Here is a 21,152-nt window from a genome sequence, read left to right as displayed (position 1 = left end):
CGGAGCCACCTTAACGGCGAGCCCCGCCCCGGGCGGCGCGCGCTCATTGGCGCAGCCCCGATGGCTGAAATTCATCGCTGAAATGCAAAACTTGTTGCTGCTCCGCCAGCGCCGGCTGAGAGCGAGGGAGCGCGGCGGGGAGCGCGGCGCAGCCCTCCCAGCGCCCGCACGCAGCGCCGGCCCCGCCGCCACGGCCCCGCTGCCGCTGCCGGAGCCCTGCGAACCGCGGGCAGCGCACGGCGGGCCGGCGATGCGGCGCACAGCTCCCGGACGCCGGAGCCTATGAGCGGCGGCACGCCGCCCCGTCGGCTCTCGGGCAGCGCAGCGCAGGGGGGGCAGCTAGCGGAGAGCCGCCGGGGCGAGCGCGGGCGGGCGGCCGATGCCAGCGGCGCGGAGGCGCGGCAGGATGTGAGCGGGGCGGCGGAGCGGAGCAGCCATGCCCTGCTGAGGAGCCGCGCAGGATGTTCGGGCTGGAGCAGTTCGAGCCGCAGAGCAGCAGCCGGAGCGGCGGACAGGCGGAGCGGGGCTTCGGCCAGCCCGGACTGAGCATGAGCGCGCACTTCAAGGCGCCGGCCTTCCCCGGTGGCGGCCCGGCGGCAGCGGCGGCGGTGGACCCGGCCCTGGGCGCGCTGGGAGAGCCGCCCCTCCTGGGCATGAACATGAGCCTGCCCGCGGACGCCTACGGGTTCCCGGGCCGCGGCCCCGCCGAGCTGCACGGCGGCGGCATGCAGCCGCCGGTGCACGGCTTCTTCGGCGGGCAGACGGCGCACGGCGGCCACGGTGGCGGCCACCACCCGCACCAGCACCCCCCGCACTTCGGCGGTAACTTCGGGCCCGACCCTGGCGCCTCCTGCGTGCACGGCGGCCGGCTCCTGGGCTACAGCGGCGCGCTGGGCGGGCAGACGGCGTTCGCCGACGGCTACGAGCACATGGCCGACGGCCAGGGAGGCGAGGGCTTCGGGCAGCAGCGCCCCGGGAACCTGCCCGACTTCCAGCACCACAGCGCCGGCGGCTCCAGCCACGCAGTGCCGGCTCCCTGCCTGCCCCTCGACCAGTCCCCCAACCGCGCAGCCTCTTTCCACGGGCTGCCGGCGGCCGGCTCCTCCGAGCCCCACGGCCTGGAGCAGCGGCGGTTGCCCGCGCAGGGCAGCGTGGACTCGCTGGAATACAATTACCCTGGCGACGGCCCCGCCGGCCACTTCGAGCTGCCCGTGTTCTCACCGTCGGAGCCCGAGGGGCAGCTGCCGCACTATGGTGGCGGGCGGCAGGTGCCAGCGGGCGGCAACTTCGCCGGAGCACCCGCCCTGCCTCGAGCACCGGGCATGGCCGTGGCCAAGGCGCACCCGCCACAGCAGCACGGCGTCTTCTTCGAGCGCTTTGGGGGGACGCGGAAGATGTCCGCAAGCCTGGAGCCGGGGGCCAGCGCCAGGCACCCGCTGATGCAGCAGCAGCAGCAGCCACCGCAACCGCCGCAGCAGCCGCCGCCGGGCTTGCTGGCCAGACAGAACTCCTGCCCGCCAGCCATCCCTAGGCAACAGCAAACAGAAGCCAACGCTCCCAACCCCAACCTGCAGGACAATGGGCCCATAATGCAGAACCAGCATGCACAGTTTGAATACCCTATTCACAGACTGGAGAACAGGAATATGCATCCCTACACCGACCCCGTGTTTAATATGCAGCACCCTCCTCCGCCACAGCCACCAAATCAAAGACTGCAGCACTTCGATGCCCCTTACGTGAGCGTCGCCAAGAGGCCGCGGTTCGACTTCCCTGGCAACCCTGGCGTCGAGCGCTGCACCTCCTGGGGCAGCGGCATGCATGGCCCAGCCATGGAGAGCCACCTCTCCCCAACGGCCTACCCCGGCCTGCCTGGCGACTTCACTCCGCCGGCACCCGAGGCCTTCGGGGGGCCGCTGCCACATGGTGGCCCCGAGCACCCGGCCCTGGCGCAGCGCCAGAACGCGGCGCTGGTGATGAAGCAGATGGCCTCACGCAGCCAGCAGCGCCTGCGGCCGCCCAGCCTGCAGCAGCTGGGGCACCACGGTGAGGTGGGCCCGCCCAGCGGCCTGCCCCCGCCTGCCTTCGAGCGCGAGGCCAGCAGCGGCCGTGGCTTCGACCCGCCAGCACCGCATCTGGCCCCCGACAGCGCCTGGTTTGCGGGGCCGCCGCCACCCGGGGAGCTGCTGCCGCGGCGCATGGCGGCACCGGGGCTGCCGGCCGAGGCGGCCCCCCACGAGCTGGGTCTACAGCCGGGCAGCACTGCCGTGCTGTTCCGGCCGGGCGCCAGCGGGCTGGGGCTGCAGGAGCCGCTGCGGATGGCAGGCGAGGGACCAGCACAGGCCCTGCCCTCTCCTGGCGTCCACCAGCCCTTCGCGCCTGCCATGGGTGGCCTCTCGCAGCTGCAGTCGCCGGGCGGTGGCGTGGCACTGCCCAGTGCACCTGCCGAGCGCCGTGGCCCTGCTGACTTCGCTGCCCAGCCCGGCTTCCCCTTCGCGGCAGCGGCACGGCAGCCAGCGGCCCACGGGGCTGGGCCCGCGCTCAGCGCCTCGCCAGGCGCGTACCCGCCAGCCCCGTCCGAGTTCCCCCCACCACCGCCGCCGCGGCCCGCCGCCAGCAAGCTGGGCGCCCTCTCCCTGGGCTCCTTCAGCAAGCCGGCCAGCAAGGACAACGTCTTCGGGCAGAGCTGCCTGGCCGCCCTCTCCACCGCCTGCCAGAACATGATCGCCAGCCTGGGTGCCCCCAACCTCAACGTCACCTTCAACAAGAAGAGCCCGGCCGAGGCCAAGCGCAAGCTCAGCCAGGCCGAGCCCGACCCGCCGCCGCCTGCCGCCCAGGACTACTTCCCACCAGGGCCGCCAGCTGGTGGGGGAGCCGCAGGCAAGGCGCCGGGCACGGCCCCGCTGCTGCCCGCCGAGAGCAGCCTCTCGCCCGGCTTCGCGCTGGAGCCGGCGGCTGGCGGCGAGGGGAAGGCGGGTGGTGGGCGGGGGCGGGGCCGCCGGAAACGGGACAGCGGGCACGTCAGCCCCGGCACCTTCTTCGAGAAGTTCTCGGCCACCGAGGGCAGCGGGGCCGGTGTCAGCCCGGGGCAGCCGGCGGCCGCGGGGGGCCCGCCGGGGGCCGCGGGCACAGAGCGTGGTGGGGGCACCCCCCATGACAAGCCCCTGACCTCGCCATCCTGGGGCAAGGGCGGCGAGCTGCTGCTGGCGGAGCAGCCCGACCTGATGTCCTCCCTGGACAGCGGCATCCAGAGCGTGACCAAGTCGGACGGCAGCTCCCCGCACGTGGACTTTCCCGACGAGGTCAGCACCAGCTACGGCAATGAGGACGAGGTGTCCTCCAGCTCCGACAACGCCGCCTCCAAGCCCACCCGCAGCCCGCTGCTGGGCGGCTCGCCCAAGCTGCCCCGTGGGGAGCACGCACTTCTCAACGGACAGAAGCCCCTGGCCCTTGGCCTCCTCAGTACGTCTACCTCGACCCCTGACAGCTATGGGCTCAGCACCACAGCGGGCGCACACCCTGGCACGCCGAGCATGGAGCAGGTGCGGACCCCCACCAGCACCTCGGCCCAGGATGAGATCCACCCCCTGGAGATCCTGCAGGCGCAGATCCAGCTCCAGCGGCAGCAGTTCAGCATCTCGGAAGACCAGCCCTTGGGGCTGAAGAGCAAGAAGGGGGAGTGCGCAGGGCAGAACGGGGACAGCGACCTGGGCAGCTGCTGCTCAGAGGGCGTCAAGGGCCCCATGAGCACCATCGACCTGGACTCCCTCATGGCGGAGCACAACTCCACCTGGTACCTGCCTGGTGAGAAGGCCCTGATGGAAGGGCAGGAGGAGGACAAGCCCATGGTGCCCTGGGAGAAGCCCAAGCCCCCGAATCCCAGCAAAGAAGGTATCCGTCATCCCATACGGGTGCTGGCCCACAGAGGGGGGATAGTGTGCTGCTCGGGGAAGGGGAGGTGGTAGATGGTAGAGCTCTGGCCCTGGAATGCTGGGCACATGCTAGCCCCAGACCCATGGTGGGGACCTCAGTGGGTGCTAGGCGCATTCCTGCACCAGGCTGGGGCATGGGATGCTGGTGGCTGTACTGGGGGGGGCAGCGGCAGGGATGAAGTGCCTGCTGCTCAACCAGCACCCGGTGATGCTTGCCTCTGATGTCTCTGCCATCATCATCCCCATCACACCTTCTGGGGAGCAGATACCCCCTCTCCCCCCGAGGGGCTGGCGTGGGGTCTCAGGGTGCTGAGCAGGGGGCTCCGGGTGAAGACCCAGCCATGCTCCCGCTCATGGGGCACCGAAGAGGGGGCTCCCCACAGAGTCATGTGGGTGTGGGGTGCTGTGGGGGGGAGCTCCTCAAGCCCCACACTGGCCAAGCCTTCCAGCCAGTTCCCCCAATCTGTCAGAGGGCTTTTCCTGAGCTGTGCAGCCATGCTGGGAGTGGTGCTGTCCCCCCCGGTTCCAGGTATTTCCCTGCTTGCAGTAGAAGCCTTCCAGCAGTGCAATACTGAGCTGAAAGGCTCTTAACATAATAATTTCTTTTTCTTTAATAGAAAGGCAATTTAAAACAAGGCTCTGGCTCTGCTGGTAGAAAACTTGCTTAGTTGACAGATGTTTAATTTCAACATTAGTTGTCATTTTTGATCCTTCCCCGTGTCCAGAGGGCATCATAATTCCCCACGCTCAGGAAAAAAAAAATATTTTAATGGAAAGTCCTCTATTAGAAAAGCTGTTTGAGATAAAAGATTCTTATAGATTCAATTGGCTTCTATTTTATCTTATCAAAGCCCTATTTTCCCAACTGCCTGACCATGTGGGTGAATATTACAATAGGTGCAAGTGCACGTGCTGCTGCGTGGACACACGGCGGCAATTTCTGATGTGCTCTAGGTACACGTGTGTAATTTACGCGATATAAACTCATTATTTGTGCCTAGGAAAGTTGCTGGTTTGGTGCCGCTCGGGTAGTTTGAAATGGTTTTCATTACAGCTGGTGGCACAGACTGAATTTTACAGTCCTCTGCGTTTAGTAATTTTGCTAAGGAAGGTGTTGGGAAAATCAGGAGGGAGCTGGTTTGAAAACTGGGCGATTCCCTACCCCCGGTTCTGGTTGGCTTTCCAGCTTTGGCTGTCTGAAGCGTGAATCCTAGCCCCCACGGTTTGTCTCTTTGTTCATGCTTAATGCCCAGTGCAGGAGCCTCTCATTTCAAGCGGGAGTGTTTAGCATGCACAGCAGACTCTGGGAAGCCCATCAGCATTCTCCATGCTTCACCCAGGCAAGGACATAAATTGGTTTGTTTGGGGCCCTTCTTTTCCATTTTTAAATGGAGTTGCACACAGCATCCTTCCTGGCCCCTTCTCTTTTATTGTTTCTTGTACACAACATCTAGATCTGACTGGATCAATAGCTAGTTAGCACAAATCACAGTTCCTGTCACTTCTACCTTGGCAGACTCGAACACATATATACGTTCTCTCACAATACATACACACCCCGTTATGTGTGCACTCACACACGCATACAGATCTGCAGAGCCGCACACCGTGCTCTGTTTAGAAATAGATTTTTAAAGAGTAACTTCGGGTAAAAAAAAAATAATCCTGAGAAGTGATTTAATCCTGAGCAGCACGTTTATTAAATATGTAATTTGGCTTAAAATCATGTATATTTTGTGTATGTGTGTCATATGGAGTGATGCTTTCTTTAACATCTTTAGCAGCACTCCTACATTCACTTTGATCACCACTATTCTTAGTAACATCTAGTGAAATAAGTAATTGCTTTCTGGTCACGATAACCACAGTGTTGCTGTTAAAATAGTTCATCACTTGGAAGGAAAACCATTTAATCAGTGTTCCTATATAAGGATATGTTTTAGTGTTTCGGAGGCTTAACATAAAATAGCAACCAGTTTTACAACAATGCAGAGAGGCACTCATTTTCTTTCACACTTTAGTCACTTGAAGGATTTGAATGGGCTGGTTCTTCGGATGAGGAATTTCATAACGACCAGCAGATAATTAACTGGTTTTGGAAGTGATAAAGATACAATAGGTGAAAAAGAACAGGCTGCTGGTAGGAATAATTTAACTTCACGTTGCTGTGCCCCTATGTATTTGAAAGTGCGTTGCAGGCAAGGCTTTATTTATCCAGTGACCTAGGTTTTAAGGCGTTTTGGCCGGCGGGGATTTGCGTCCAGCAGCTCCCCGGTGTACACGGGCAGGGTGAACGCAGGCAGCGGGCAGCACTTCCCCTAATCCCCAGCAGCTCCTGACCGCGCTCAGAGCTGCTCCCCGCTCGCCGCGCTGTGCGCTGTTACGGAGGGTGAGGCTGGTCGTTAGCCCCAGGTTCACGCAGCCGCTGGCGGCGGGTGCTCAGTCCCACCTGCCGTGGCGGAGGAACGCGCGGGGCCATTGGCTCCTGGTGGGGCCCTGCCGCGCACCGGCGGCTCGGGGCACGCAGGCACGGGCGGCGGCGAGCGGCGTCCCTCGGCGGAGCGCTCCGTGCGCGTCCGGCCCCATTCCCACCGCGCTCCTCCGTGGAGCCGGAGACGGGAACCGGTGCGGTGCCGGTGGGGGGGGGCAGCTGGCACGGGAAGCTCCCAGACCACGGCGGATCGGGAGCTTTCCAAATACTCGGCTGTTGCCCGGATTACGGGGGATACAACCTGTCTGAGTTGGGTAGTGGCTGCTCACGTTCCTTACAGCTCGTCTTTTTTTTCTCCTGCTGGCATTAACAGGGTTTGCTCATACCTGGCAACCTGTGCCAGCTGTGGGGTTGGAAGGTGGCTGGAAGCAGGCACCGTGCTGTAGGTGTCTGTGTTATGTGTCCACACTGACACCATTTAGCGAGCTGTGTGTGTGAGTGTGCACATTTTGTGTCTGAATTTAACGTTATTAATGCTGGCTGGATGTTGGTCTTTGCTAAAATGTGAATTTTCCATGAGGAGTTCTCTCGGATACACAACTCGCACTAACGGTTTTATGTGAAGTGGCTGACAGTTTGGGTTGTTTTGGTTTTGGGTTGTTTGTTGTTTTTGTCGTTGTTGTTGTCGTCGTGTTCCCTCCCCCCCCAAGAAAGATGCTTTCTAGGATTTCAGGTCTTCCTCTGCTGTGCAGCCAGAGCTGGGAGTGAGGTACAATAACACTGAGTCCAGAGAGGTTGTGTTGACTTCAGAATCGCAGCTCTAGCTGACAAAGAATAACCAGATCAAATTCACTTAAAAACCCAGGGCCAATTTAATGGGTTTTTGCTTTGCCTGATTTGACTGAACCAGAACAATTTCCCCTTCAGTGCAGTGTTGATCAGTGTTCTCTAGAAGCCCAGTAATCAAGTGTGTATGTGGGGGGGGTGTTTATAGTTTTTCAATTGAAATTTTAATGGTCCCATACTGCAGATGTCAGGTGAAGATGTCCCTGTGTAACCCAGAGCCATGCAGGTGCCGATTGGAAAAGATCAGAATGTGTTCAGTACCTTGGTGGCCATGGGGCTCGTCTGTCCGAGTCTGATGGGCACGGGCAGTGTGCAGCACAGTTAGTTTCCATCTCTGAGGTTTTTTTAATATTTCATTGTAACACTGAACCTACCCCTTGAATGAGCCCACAGGCCATTGTGGAATGTCTGTAAATTACCACCAAATACATTAACAAAGGTCAGGTTTGGTCCAGATGCAGCGAGGAGCCTTTGTTTTCTTTCTCTTCCTACTATGTTCGTAGTATGTTTGCAGTTAATAAAAGCTGTGTGCTTTTATTTTAAATACTGCTACATTCTGTTGGAGGCTTTACCAAGGGACTGGTTGTGTTACTGAGACTGAGTTTGTTGGACCCCTTGTGAGGCATTTCAAACACGTAAATATCATTGCAGGCAGCGTGTGATTGGAACGGGTTTTATGTAGTGAGGGTGTTGAAATGAGTTCACAGGGATGGGGCTCAGCGCACTTTGCAGCGATGGATCTGTGATTCCTGACACTGCTTTGTTTGCTCGAAAGGGCTGTTTAAACTTACACAAGGAATTTTAACAGTTAGTGAAAAAAAAAATGCCGTTGCCTTTGCCAAGAAGTTACGTGATCTACTCCACAGAAATGAAATACACATCTTTAATAAACGCTCCGGATTAGCATGCAGATTTATGGGGAAGGAATATTCCCGTTGCATATCACAGGAGAGAGTTCAGTGTGCCTGAGGTTTGGGTTTAATATGATCTTTTGAACTCTTCTGACCTGTTAATAAAAATGGAGAGGTTGCCCCTGCCTGGCTTCCCATGGATGACAGGAACACTCTATTGTTTACTTTGAGCAACTGTCATTTTTAATGTTTTCTAATAGAAAATGGTCCTGTTTGGAAACGTTTTCCTTTGTTTTATAAACACTCTGCAGGAGAGTGCTTGTAGACCTTTATGGCATACATTAGAGAGGCAAGGGGCAGAGTTCTCAATAGTATTTGCTGTTGCTGCTGTAATGCACTGAGATATTTAATGCAGGAAATGTGTGAATATACTGGCATTTCAGTAACGACCATAGCCACCCTGTTTGCCTTTGCATCCATCCGTCTGTCTGTCTGTCCACTAATTTTTGGTCTTTATATTTACCTGTTCTGCTTATTTTAGTGGATTGCACTAAATTATTGCAGATGACCAAGTGAGTGCTGTCATATACCAAAGTGTGCTATTTCATGCCGGCACGTTCAACGGTGAGGTTAGTCTTCACTGGGCTGTTTTGTGCACACCGAGTGTGAGCGAGTGCATGAGACTGACTTTGGGGGTTTATTTCTTGAAATTGGTGTGTGAGTGTGCTTCAGATCTTTACATACAATGTTAAAGGAAATGAATTAGACTTAATATTTATATATGAGCTTAGATGACAGCGCAGATTTATTCTGATCTGTGATGTATTACACCATGTCTGCTCTTAATTTTTAACGTGCGATACCTGTGTTTTTACCCTTGAGCTAGTGGAATGCTCTGCCATAAAACTGCGAATAGCTTTTTGCGAAAAGATGTTATTCATGAGCAAAACCTACAGATGCGGTTTGTTGTTACTTGTATAGAGCAAAAGATACGGCATTAAACAAAAGTCTAACCCTAAAGTATATAGGCTGCTTTTATTTGTAACAGCTGACTCGAGCTTCTGCAATGTTCTGTGAGAGGGAGAGGTTTTGCTGCAGCAAAATGTCTTTATGTGGCCATATAAAATTTTACTACTAGACAAATTACTGTGCGTTTTCAGTCTGTGGTTGCTCGTGTATTTCTGTTAAATACAAGTGTGAGTGGAATTTCCACAGAACGTGTAGAGGCAGCTCTAAATGAATCTTCAGGTGGCCCAACACATATGCTTTTTTAATGCTAAATTCACTGAAATACCATAAACAGTTTAATTACTTAATTCCTAGAGCACATTGAGGATATCGGGAGAGAGCAGCCAGACTGTGGGTAGTGGGATCCTTCGCTGTTTTATCACCAGCATCAAGCAGATCATCCTTCCTGTGCTCCGGCTGGAGTGCTCTGTGTGCAGGCGGCACGGACACTCCGCAGCGGGTGCCCAAAGCCACCTGGCTCCAGCGCTGTCGGGCAAACTGTCCTGGCTTTTCCCTTGGAAAGAGCAGAGTCTGTGCCTGTAAATACGTGCTAACAGTTTGCAGGACATTTTAAAGATTGATGCGTTGGGTTTTTAGATACAGAATTATTCTGGTTTCATTTATTTGAGGGGTGTTTTAGAAGCCAGCGCTTCCGTTGATGAGGTATATTTAGAACATGGGTTTCTTGTGTACTTCCTCAGCACCACTCCTTGGGTAAGGAACGCAAGGCAGGGAACCCCATGGAAATCAAGTAGGTGAAGCTGTGGAATGTTCAGGAAACTCAAGGTCTGTCCTGACCTTCTGATCGTGGTTGGATTTCTCAACTTTTAAAATGTAAATCTGAATTTTTGCTGCTCTGTAGACGGACCCAGTTTGCACAGTGAGACCATGACTAGCTTGCGTAAAAATACTGATACTCTTTGTAGTTAGCTGCTTCTGTTTTGCAAAACACTTTTGCGTTGGTGCAGTTAAAACATTATGAATTATTAGTGACCTTTTTAAATGCAAAGATATTATTTCTTTTTTAAAAAATATGTTTTATGGATTATGTGCCAATGTTCCAAAGTAAAATACCTTTTAAATTTAAAGCTGAGAATGGAACAGCTGGAGGTCTAATCCATTAATTTTTACAAGCTTCCTTAATACTTCAAAGCGAACATCTTAGATGATTTTGCTCTGCTGCTCCCCTCCAGCACCCCCTCTCCTCGTCTCCCCCCACGCCCTCCCTTCTAAGTCTTCACGTTCTGCTCATCTCCTGGCAAATGACAAAAGCACAGGCATGTGGGAAATGCGTTTTCCTTAGTTGCTGTAATGGGTGGTAAGATCTAGAAATGCACCCTCTTAGTGTGGCTCTTTTTATCTATATACTGATGCAAAAATACTTTGGTTGCTGCTTTTCTCATGGTCTTCTCCCCCGTACTTGGGTTATTTTGTGTGACGGTACAAGCGTCATGGTAAGAGTGTTTGTGATCAGCAGCCATGTGTTCTGGGCTCATGCCCTTGCGAGACACCTGCGTCTGACAGAGTACATCCCTCTCCCATGGGGTTGGGTCTGATCCACGCTGGCCATTTTTATATGGAGTTTTCCCACGTCCTGTCTTGCCCCGTTGGACAGTAGCTGTTCTGTCACACCTTATGCTCTCCCTCCCTGAGATGCACGTGTCTGTCACTCATGGAAAGCTCCTGAGATGAAATGTGCCCCTTCTGCACGCTCACCTTCTGCTGGGAGCCTTCGCTGTTTGGTTTCAATTTGAGGAGATGTATTTGTGTCTGCTCAGTATTTAACAGAACAGCGCTGTGCACGACACCGTGCCGTCTATGTTCTTACTAGCTTTGAAGATTTGTCTAAAGAAGCTTTTTTTTTTTTTTTTTTTTTTTAATTTTGGTCAGCAGAATCTGGTTGCATTTAAGAATTGCTTTGATAGATTTTTTTACGTTAAAATAAATACAGTTTATTTGAGTTTAAACACAAAGAGCACATGTGTGAGCCCTGACGGGGTCTCCCCAGCAGAGCATGCTGCTGGGGACAGTGCTTTGGCCCCGCTCTCGTGGCCGCTTTGCTTGAACTTGTGGATATTTGTCTTTACTTCCCCCCATCCTGAGCTTTTAAAAGGTGAGATGAGGGAACCGAGTTGCTACCTCTGTTTTCTTTTCACTTTCTTACCTTCCTTTCTGACTGCTGGGCCTTTAGGACTTGATACTCTTTATCGCAGAGAAGCCTGGAATCAGTCAGGAGCTGGGAGACAGCAGTTTTTTGTAGTAAAATATATGTTTTCGGAGTTAAGTCTGCATTTAATTAATTTTGTGAATTAGTATTCAGAAAATATTAGAAATCATTTGTATTGCTAATAGAAAGATCATCCTGAGGCTGAGGAAGCACAGTTAATTGAAAAAGCAGCCATTTGTAAAGTGAGGAAGATTTTAAAACATTTCATACCCTAATTAAGAATATATTCCTGATTTAAAATTGAGAATATTAATTCTCTGTGTGAAGCAAATACACCACAACCCCCTGGAAACAGTCACATCCTTCCTGCCTCCCCTTGATCCTCTCCCAAAATGCAGTTTGAGAAAGGCACCACTTTTTCTTTTCTATTTTTTTTTTTTTTTTTTTTACTGTAGCCTGAAACCATTTTGCTAGAAAGATGTAAATGCTCTGTTCCCATATTCCCATATTCCCTCAGGGAGTGAAGGGTGGGCTGGGGTTATTACCTGGTCAGAATTTTTGCATCTCTTTCCTAGAAAAATCGTTCACTAATTTTTTTGGGGCCATTGTGATGTTCCTCCGTGATGACATTTTAGAGCCTTTTGTGCTCTAAAAGGTGCAGGTGAGAGGTGAGAGGTGCTGGGAAACGGGGATGCTGGAGATGAAGGGTGTCTGAGAGGCGCAGATGCAGATGCACTGCGAGCAGGGATGTCCCTGGGGAGCAGGGCTAAGCGCTCCCTCCCCTCTGCTGCTGGAGGTGATGCTGGAATTGTCTGTCTGGTGAGAGCAGGCGGGAGGGAGCGTCTGCCTGAGTGTTCCTGGCTCCTGGCTAGGTGGCACAGTTGGTCAAGTCATTCCCATTGCAGTTATGGATACTTGGGTTTATGTTTGATTTAGATCGCTGTGCAGTCCATATTCAGGTCCCACTCTATTATTATTTTTATTAAGATCATATTTATTGCACCATAAATTGACACAATGCTTTAGAAACCCGGGAGACGTTCCCACTGCTAAAGATTTACAGTCCAAATGAGAGAAACCAGGTGGTGTTTGGTCGCGCGGTGGCTGGAGGAACCTTGCCAGTGCCTGGGAAACCGACGACCACGGTGCCACCGGCACGTTGGCAGAGGATGCCGGGAGGGTTGTGATGGGCTCCCACACTGGCAGAGCTGGAGGAACCCCGGGAATGAGTCAGGGCACTTGGGTGCCCATCAGAGGCTGGCACTCAGGGCTGAACAGTGCTGGATGGAGTGTGCCACTGGGCTCTGGCTGCGGTGCTCAGGGTGGGAATGAGCTGTGTGTGCAGGTGGGAATGTAGAGCTGAGTGTGTCTTGTTCCACTTGGTAACCTTCTTTCTGCATCGATTACTTCTGCCAGTGTGTCTGGTGGGGATGGTGCAGTTGTGCTGCCCCCAGGACAGCATTTCTCCTCTCCTGGAAAAGCACCAAAAGCCCACAGTTACAGCACTGGTGATCCAGTGTGTGAGTGGATTTCTAAATGAATTCCTCAGTCTGAGCAACAGGAAAAGAAATTGAAATGATGCAAGGTGGGTTTTCATTCCTCCTCCAGGTGCCTGGGGATGGAGCATCACCATGGGTGGGCTCCTCTGCTCGGCTGTTCTCCTCCGGGCAAGGGGAGAGGAGGGTCCACCCCCAGCAGGACCTGAGTGAGCTCTGAGCTGCCCATACTCTGGTGAGACTCCAACCTAGATGGTCTGGATGTAATAGTGCTGCGCACAGGGTGTCCCTTGGAGGTGTCAGGCAATCAGGTAACTGTTCACGTCTGGTAGTTTTGATTGGACTCACTTGTTTCGTTAATTCTTATTGGTGCCAACGCGTTGGGCTAAAAGATTATTTTTTGCCTAGTCTGAAAAGTAGCTAAAATTTCAGACCAAACACAGTTTTAAAAGCAAGAAATTATAAGTGTGCCTATTGTTTGTATTCTACAAAAAAAAAGAAGGAATTCCCCAGTAATCATAATAAAAATTACCATGATCTACAAGACAATAATTCTGAAACACTTCAAAAATAGTATTATCTTTCACAGTGCAAAGCAGCTGGTATTTTATGATGGAACAGATTTTATTGTTGCTGGATATAGGGTCAAACACTTGCAACACATTCTTGATTTAAACAAACCAGAAACATAAGTGCTTTTTTGAAGATAAAATCAGTATGATTTTTTTCCCTGGATGCTGTAGTTCCCTTCTCTACCTCTAAATATAGGCACATGCTGTTCTTTTTCTGCTGGGTGGAACAGCTCACAGCCCAGCTCCCTGTGCTCTCTACCATGCCGTCATTCTAGAGGCAGAGGAAAAAATAAGACTGTCTCAAGTGTAATTAAAATTGATAGGAGCTATTTTGAGATCGGCAGATAACAGAAAAGAGAGAACAGCAAAACACTTCATCGTTCTGGTTCTTTTTTATTGTTACTTGCCGCAACTGGGAAGTTCCGAACCACCGTCGTTAATTCCTTGTAGCTGTCTGCGGATCGGGTGTGAGTCGTGATGGCTCTAAATGCTGGCAATGGGACGGTTGGAGAAGCCACAGGGAGCTCAGGGCAGCCGTGGTTGTTTGGTTTGTCTTTGCTTTTGCACTTTGTGCATGCAAAGTAGCATTATACATTACATGGTGAAGGGGTCTGTCCTGTGGACGACTCCAGTTCATGTGCTCCGTCCTGTTTTCGCTTACTTCAGCTGAGGCGTTGTGGGAATTGCAGGAACAGATTTGCCACTTGCAGCTGTCAGCTCTGGGGTGCTCCACGTTCTGGGATGCTCCAGGTTCCCAGGAGGGTGCCATGCTCCGGGCACCCCAAGGTGCTGATGGATGCCTGGCCACTGTGGGCTGGCAAATGCCACATTGGAAACATGGGGTTTAACAGAGCAAAAGTTTTGCTCCAGCTGATTTTCCAAATCCTCCTGTATTTTCCTGTACTCTTTTCTGAGGTGGTTTATGCCAATGGTGCTGAAATGTTAGAGTTACAGAAGAGATTAAAAATCTCTCTCTTGAACCAGGCAAGTGTGAGCTGCAGGAGCTAGAGGAACACGCAGTTGGAGAGACTGTGATACAATTACGTTTTTATGTCTACCTATTAAGCATAATGAAGGGTTGGTTGCTGGCCTTAAATTTGGGAAAAGCTTACTGTAAAGCTTAAAGCAGAAGTAGATGCCTGTAATTACTGCTTTGCAGTGAGGAGTATGGTGAGTGAGGTAAAGGGAATAACAACTACTCATTGTCCAATTGCATTTCCGTAACTACTGCACTTTTAAATGTCTGGTTTGAAAGATGAAATTTTTTGTTATATTGATTTTCAGAAGTAAGCTGAGAAAAAACAATGGGGGGGGGGGGGGAAGAGGTGAGGAATGTCAAATGAACAATGCTTAGAAAGCACACAGCTGAGTGCTTTTGTGAGCCCCGCTGCATTGTTTGCAGAACCAGTTGATGTGTTTATGAAACACGAGGCCAGTAAACTTTGGGTTTGTGTTTATTTGGGTTTGAGAGAGTTGATGATAAACTGAAGAGTTCTAAAAACATTGCATTTAATGTCTGCTTTTATTTGTCCTGGGTTGGGCAAACCTGGTAAAACACAGCTCGCTCAGTGCCAAGCCTGCTTTTTTGATTGTTGCTGCCTGATGGCAATACATCAGCAAACTTGGATCGTGGGGTCGATTGTTTGACACTGTTGTTTAGATTATGTTCAGTTTCAGATTGTATGAAACTGGTGAGAAATGAGCATTTACTTACGATGAAAAAAATAGTTTTTTGTAGCCTACATTGTTTTTCACTGTATGTAATAGGAACTTTACAGCTCAGAACATCCCTGTGCAGTTCTTCACAGTGATTACATGGCACCATTTTGCTCCTTGCGTGTGTTTGGGCCTATGCACTGCACTGAGGAACTGTTGCTGCTTCACGTAAAGGAAACAGGGGGAAGACCAAACCTTTTATTGTCCCCTAGGAAAATAAAAATCTAAACCATGTGGTTTTTCCTCTCCCCCTCAGAATCTGGTTTACATCTTTAAGATGGGGTTTTTTTTCCATTCCTTTTCCCTACCATCTTTTAGGATGTGCTGTACTGGCCTTTTTGTGAAGCTTCTCTTGGAATCTGTTTCAAGGGGTTATATTTGAAGTGTTCTTGAAAGCTGCCTTCCTTCCACAGTGGTCTGGCCCAAATAGAAATGTGAAAAGTTCCCATTACTGAGCTGTAAAAAAATACTGTAAATGGGTTATGCAGAAAAACCCATTTAGATAAAAATGCAATTTTCCCTTCTGCATACGCTGCTAAGAATTAATAGCACATTCTTCCTAAATGGGTACTTCTATATTATATTTTCACCTTAATGAAATTCTTTCCAAAACAGGAGTGTTTAATTTTAAATTTTAGAGCAAACTTGGTCTGTCTTTATCCTCAGTGCTCCCCCCCTTTAGTTAAATCTCACTGGAAGGACTACTCTGGGCTGCCTGCATACACTATGGAGAATAGATGTTGGGTTTAGAGGCCAGTGTCACCATTTGACTGTAGTCCCTTTGCAGGGCATGTGTCACGGGGCACCTCTTAACCCGTGTGACCACTTCCAGATTTGTGCTTGCTGGCAGGGTGGTTTGTGGTGTACACAAGAGCTGTGCTCTTACCGGGCCTGTGGCCACCATGCAATGGAGACACGAGTATGTCACTTCTGCCAGAAGCAGTCCCAAAGGGAGAACGGCAAAGCCCATTGTGGCCTTTGCCAGTGTCACCCGGTGTGGGTTCGTCCCTGCACATCTGGAGCAGAGGTGATGAGCCTGAACGTGGTGTGACTGGGCAGCATCAACGCAGCCCCTTGCAAACACACAGGCACTATTTTTAATACATCCCTTTTCTCTAGAAGGCAAATAAATGCCTAAATAAAAGAAGGAATCCTTCTTGGTGGTGCAGTGAAACGGCAGGGAAGGTGCCCCTGGAGACCTGGCTTGCCAGAGGATGCTGTGGCAGATCTGCTCATCCTTCCTTTGCGAGACAGGTGAGTGTGTTGGAGTTATCCCAGCCTTCCCAGTAAGTGTGCCACAGCCAGGAGCAGCCTGTCCCAGGCACCAGAAAACCAAATCATATATTAGTGCTTTTTAATGGTTTCCTTTTCAATTAAAGGGTTTTACGGTGAGAACAAAACTGTACTGTAGGAATAGGGCTAATGGGAAGGTTCCTGCTTTAAGCAGCTATTCACTGCTGAGCTGCAGTGGGGAAAATGCTATACTAAATAAATTGCTTGGTGTTTCTTAGTGTTTGTAAAATGGCTCCCCTGCATAAGTGCTACTTGTGATGATGGAGACATGGATAGGATTTGATACAACTCAAAGTCTCCATGTACAAACTAAAAATCACTTTGGCAGTAATGCTAGTAGCCTTGTGCATCATTTTTGTGAGAAATTACACTTCAGGGGACTCTGTGTTTGTGACTCTGTGTTTGGGTGGTGGGTACCTTACTCAAGACTTGGCATCTGTTTGTTTTCTTTCTCTTGCTCCGAACTAACACTGAGTTTAATCCAAAATCTGGTTTTGAAAGGGGTATTTATAGGCAATGGGGCTTTGACTACTCAGAGTTGTCTTCCAATAATCTTCCAATCCAAGAACAGAAAAATACTACACTCCTCATTAGGTGGGTTACACAATAGCTATTTATTCAGTCACAAAATTTCCCTTTTGTGACTCACTTTTTGTGAATCATGGCAGTTCAGAGCAGATTGCGGCTCACACTGTGCAGCGAACGTGCGCTTCCATGGCAGTAACATCAGAAATTTAAATGTTTCCGGGTGGCCCTCTGTGACTTTCAAGGTTTGTGTTGGGGACATCAGTTCTTGAGGGGTTTTGTGCAAAATGAAATCAAAAAAACCCCACGGAAACCATTGTCTGGAGTAACTCTGGGAGGGAAACGGTTCTGAAGAGTTGCAGCAGCGTTTTCAACTGTAGGGCTTGAAAATGGGTGCTCTGGTGTGTAGAGTTCCTGCGAGAGCTGGGTTTATCATGCCCCAGAAGGGCTCTGCAGTGCTGGTGAGCACCGAGCCCCGCAGGGCAGAGCCAAGGGCAGGTGTGGAGCTCTGCCACCGGGCTGTCACCAGCTGGGCAGGACACATCACTGTGCAAGATCAGCACTGCCCCTGCCCCGTGGGTGCAGAGATGCTGCTGACCCAGGTGCCCGGGTCCCGTGCATCCCTCATCCTGTCAGGAGACATAAACCTCGGTGTCCGAGACAGGAGAGCGGTACAGCCAGCCTGGCTGCGGGCTGCTCTCACACTCCTGCGCTGGTTTATGCCGCAGGAGCAGGGAGGCTGTCACGGGAAGCATTTGCTGCCCTGGGTGGGTGGTACTCACCCAGAGCGCTGCTCCGTTCCACGCTAGGTAGGGATTTCTTATGCGTCACTGGTTTATTAATTACTTTGCTGTGGTGCTCGCTGTACCTGCAGGCACGCTGCATACCAAGTTGTGCATTTAAGTATTGGTTGCTACAGTAGAAATTTTGATGGCTATTGTTTCTATCAAAAAAACCCACTTCTCATCTTCAAAGTCGCAGCTGTTACAATAATTTTCTCTTTGAACGTGTCAGGATTCTGTCTTTGATTGCACACTGGATTGTCTCTTGTCATTGCAGAAAGGTTTGGGGTTTTTTTGGTAGACGGAAACATTTTTCAGTTCATCCCCATCCCAGTGCTGCTTTAAAAAAGAGACTATGCTGAAAACAGGTATTTAAGAATATAGATCTTCAAGAAAATAACTGGGTTTGACTTCTTATTTTCCTGGGAATTTCATGAAGCTGATGTGAAATAGAGCTTTCTTTTACAATTTGAACTTAGACTTTCAAAATTTCCCTTTTCCCCCCACTCTTCTCTTTGCTTTTGATGGCACCAGAGATCGTGATTTCAAAGATTTTCTTCCACTTTCTCATTTGCTGTTTTTGCAACTTACACCACCCAAAAAGAATAAATCTCTGTAATTCTAACGCCGGTTTATTCAGCTTTAGACAAGTTTTGGGAAAAAATAAAATAGAGAATGGAAAAGGGGGCGTAGGAAATTAAATAATGCTTATTCTTTTACCAAAAAAAAAGAATGTGAAATACTAGATTTTTCCATTTTGTGTGTCGCTGTTTTCTGAAGCTGGGAAGGCTTTAGAAATGTTGGAAAAGAAAAATGGGGAGGTAAGTGATTAAATAAACAGTAACACTTGTTTTTATGGTTAGAAGCAAAAGGAAGAGAGGGAAGGATGAGCTCTCATGGCCAGCTTTTAAAAAGTATATATGTGTGTGGAGGGCTGTTGGCTGCTTGGGCTGCTGGCTGGCTGTGGTGGCTGGCAACCTGGGGGACCGAGTGCTCTGCTGTCAGACCCTCCCTGCCATGCTGCTTGTTGAGAGCAGCTTCCATTGGAAACTGTGTTTTGGCTTATGTGACGTGTACTGGTTGTGCTCTGTCTGCTTTCCAGAGACACGAGTTTCCATCGGTGCTGTGATGGGCGCTCACTGGCATGTAGCAGCTCCCCAATAGGAGTGATAGGATGAAGGTGCCTTGGAAGCAGAGCTCCTCTCGCACTTCTGCTGAGGTGTGGAGAGACGTACCAATTTGTGGCTGTTCATGGTTCATGGCTTAAATTGTGATGCTCTGCACTAGTACAATGTTCGCCTTGGATCAAAGGGCAGGAGACCTTCTGAAATGGATTTCAGAAGCCTCTCCGAGCTAAGTGAAAGACCAGGGCTAGAGTGTTTGTAACTGTCTCACTCTGGGTGTATGTGCAGTCTCTTTCATCACTGAGTGATGTTGGTGCCACCATAGTGATGGGAAAACTGGACATAAGTGGGGGACAATAGAACTGCATCAAGCACTGAACAGATTATCCCTTGGAAAATAGGCGAAGATGGAATGGTGGGAGACGCAGGTAAAATCTGCACACTTGCTCCTGGTTATGATTACGCGTGTGCGTGCTTCCAGCAGGTCATTGTAAGACTATTACTTGCTGGGTGTATCACTTCAGAAGGTTAAGCATGACTAAATCAAGACACCCTCTCGCTGGGGTTTGCCTGCGTGGTTGCACGTGATGGAAATCTGCCGTAGTTTGTAAATCCTGGCTGTGGTTTTGAACAGGCGCTTTCTGCCCTTGTGTTTTGTGAGGAAAAGAGCTAAAATGGACTCACTGTATCTTTAAAGCATGAAATCCTCCCTGGGAAGTCGAAGGGGGAAGGGACCCTTTCAGGATTAATTAGAGATGTCTTGCTGTAGACTTCAGGGTTTACTGATAAACGCCAGCCCCTCACCCATGGCTGGTGGTGGCTGCTATTATTTAATCAGGGCTATGACAAGGAATCTGAGAAATTTTCCCTTTCTTCTCCTCTGTCTTCCATTTATCTGCCCTCCCAACCTGTTTGTTTGTCTATGGTTAAGTTCTTCATGCCAGGGAGAAGCAGAGTGGAAATGTCAGGGGTCAGGCTGCAGGCAGGGAGCAGGCAGCCTAGCTCCAGCCTCTGACTTTCTGAGAAACAGGAGATGCATTTGTCCCAGGCAAGGTTAACTCTTTCCGCACAGCTGCCTTCTGCCCAGGAAGACCTGGAGGACTGAAGGCAAGGTGGCTATGTAAAGACACTGACTTCCTCTCTGTTCATCCATGAATCCTCTGGTCCCCTTTGTTATGGGTGTGCCTGCTGTCATTTCACTCACCCTCTTATCTAAGCCCAGCAGGCCCAACATTTCATCTGCCTTGGCAGCTGTGCAGCTGGGAGGTAAGGCTGCGAGGATCCAAACCTTGGAAAAGGATGAAGGGTAGCATAATCTGTTGCAATTGCTATCATCTATACCTGTATTTCCAGTAAACAGAGCACTCGTCCGTGAAGGGTGGGATGCTGCTGTTGGGAAACACGTCTTTGGGCAGAAGTGTGACTCGGGTTTGCGCTCAGAAGGTACCTGGAGACCAGTCTGAATGCCTTTGCCTTCAGAATAACCAGGTTTGGTGTTGGGCCAACTGCCTCGGTATCTTACAGGCTTTAAGGTGTGGGCAGTGTGGTGGTTCACGTGCGCAGCAGCCCTGGCTGGTGCAGAAGCAGTGGCTGGGGCTCACAGCTGGGGCTCAGTGAGAGATGTGGCTGCGTGACTCGGGCTGTGCTCCCGGCATCGCCCCGCCTGTGCGCAGCAGCGACGAGATTCGGCGCTGGCATGGAGGAGATTGTTTGTTTGGTGCTGCCTTTGCATTTGTGTTGCGGTGGAGAAGCAGGTGCTTCTTTTGGCCTGGTTTGACAGAGCTCCGAGTGCAGACAGTGCCCTTCTTGGGGCAGTTGAGCAGGTGATGACAAGGTAGTCCTTACGCCATCGCCATCGCATCATAGCTTTTTCATAGTTGGCTTTATTTCAGCAGTGAGGGGCCTTGTGTGGAACGTGCACAGGTGGAGCTGAACGTCATCCCTTCTTACATCTTCCAGGAACATTGACATCGTTGTGGGTCATGAATCCCGTGAGCATGTGGCTGGAAAGGGAGCCCCTATTTCAGCGCTGGGTTTGAAAACGCGACTTGTCCATTCCATGTTGCACTGGCACATTTTGTTGATTTTCTGGTTTAGAGTTAATTTTGCTCTGGAGCAGTGCAGGGTGTGCCGGTGACTTCCCTGCCTCAGCAGCTGTTTGCTCCTGATTCGTTGCTATTCTGAGAATTTCGTGAAGTCTCTCCACAGTGATGTGACAATTGGAAGAAAAAGATGAGCTTATATTTTCTTACCCTAATAGTGGCACTTACAGACGTAACTCAGAAAGCCGAGTTTCTTTGTGTGATTTTTTTAAGGTGGATTTCCCTTGCTGCCATTCCTCCTTCACATGGTTGTGGATTTCTTCTCTCTAATGAGTGGTTTGCTTTTTCTTCAGATAGATTTAATTAG

At 51.0% G+C, this 21,152-nt stretch overlaps 1 protein-coding gene across 3 annotated transcripts in view; it reads left to right on the top strand.

The window, feature by feature from the left end:
• The first annotated feature begins 265 nt into the window (after positions 1-265).
• MN1 (MN1 proto-oncogene, transcriptional regulator) overlaps positions 266-21,152 on the top strand; it is a 33,783-nt gene continuing 12,896 nt past the window's right edge. For 2 of the 3 annotated variants that reach the window (XM_057413386.1, XM_057413375.1), the window contains exon 1: positions 417-3,891. In XM_057413386.1, the coding sequence (XP_057269369.1) occupies positions 462-3,891 (3,430 nt within the window). In that variant the 5' untranslated portion in view covers positions 417-461. Of the gene's footprint in view, positions 3,892-21,152 lie in introns of all 3 variants that reach the window. The other variant, XM_057413394.1, reaches the window with a different exon arrangement.

The sequence above is a fragment of the Pezoporus wallicus genome, unplaced genomic scaffold (genome assembly GCF_028554395.1).
Source record: "Pezoporus wallicus isolate ANWC-B61680 ecotype Strahan unplaced genomic scaffold, APGP_CSIRO_Pwel_v1 contig_13850, whole genome shotgun sequence".
NCBI classification, from domain to species: Eukaryota; Metazoa; Chordata; class Aves; order Psittaciformes; family Psittacidae; genus Pezoporus; species Pezoporus wallicus.
The sequence above is the reverse complement of the archived record's forward strand: the minus strand, read 5'-3'. Positions and strand labels throughout refer to the sequence as shown.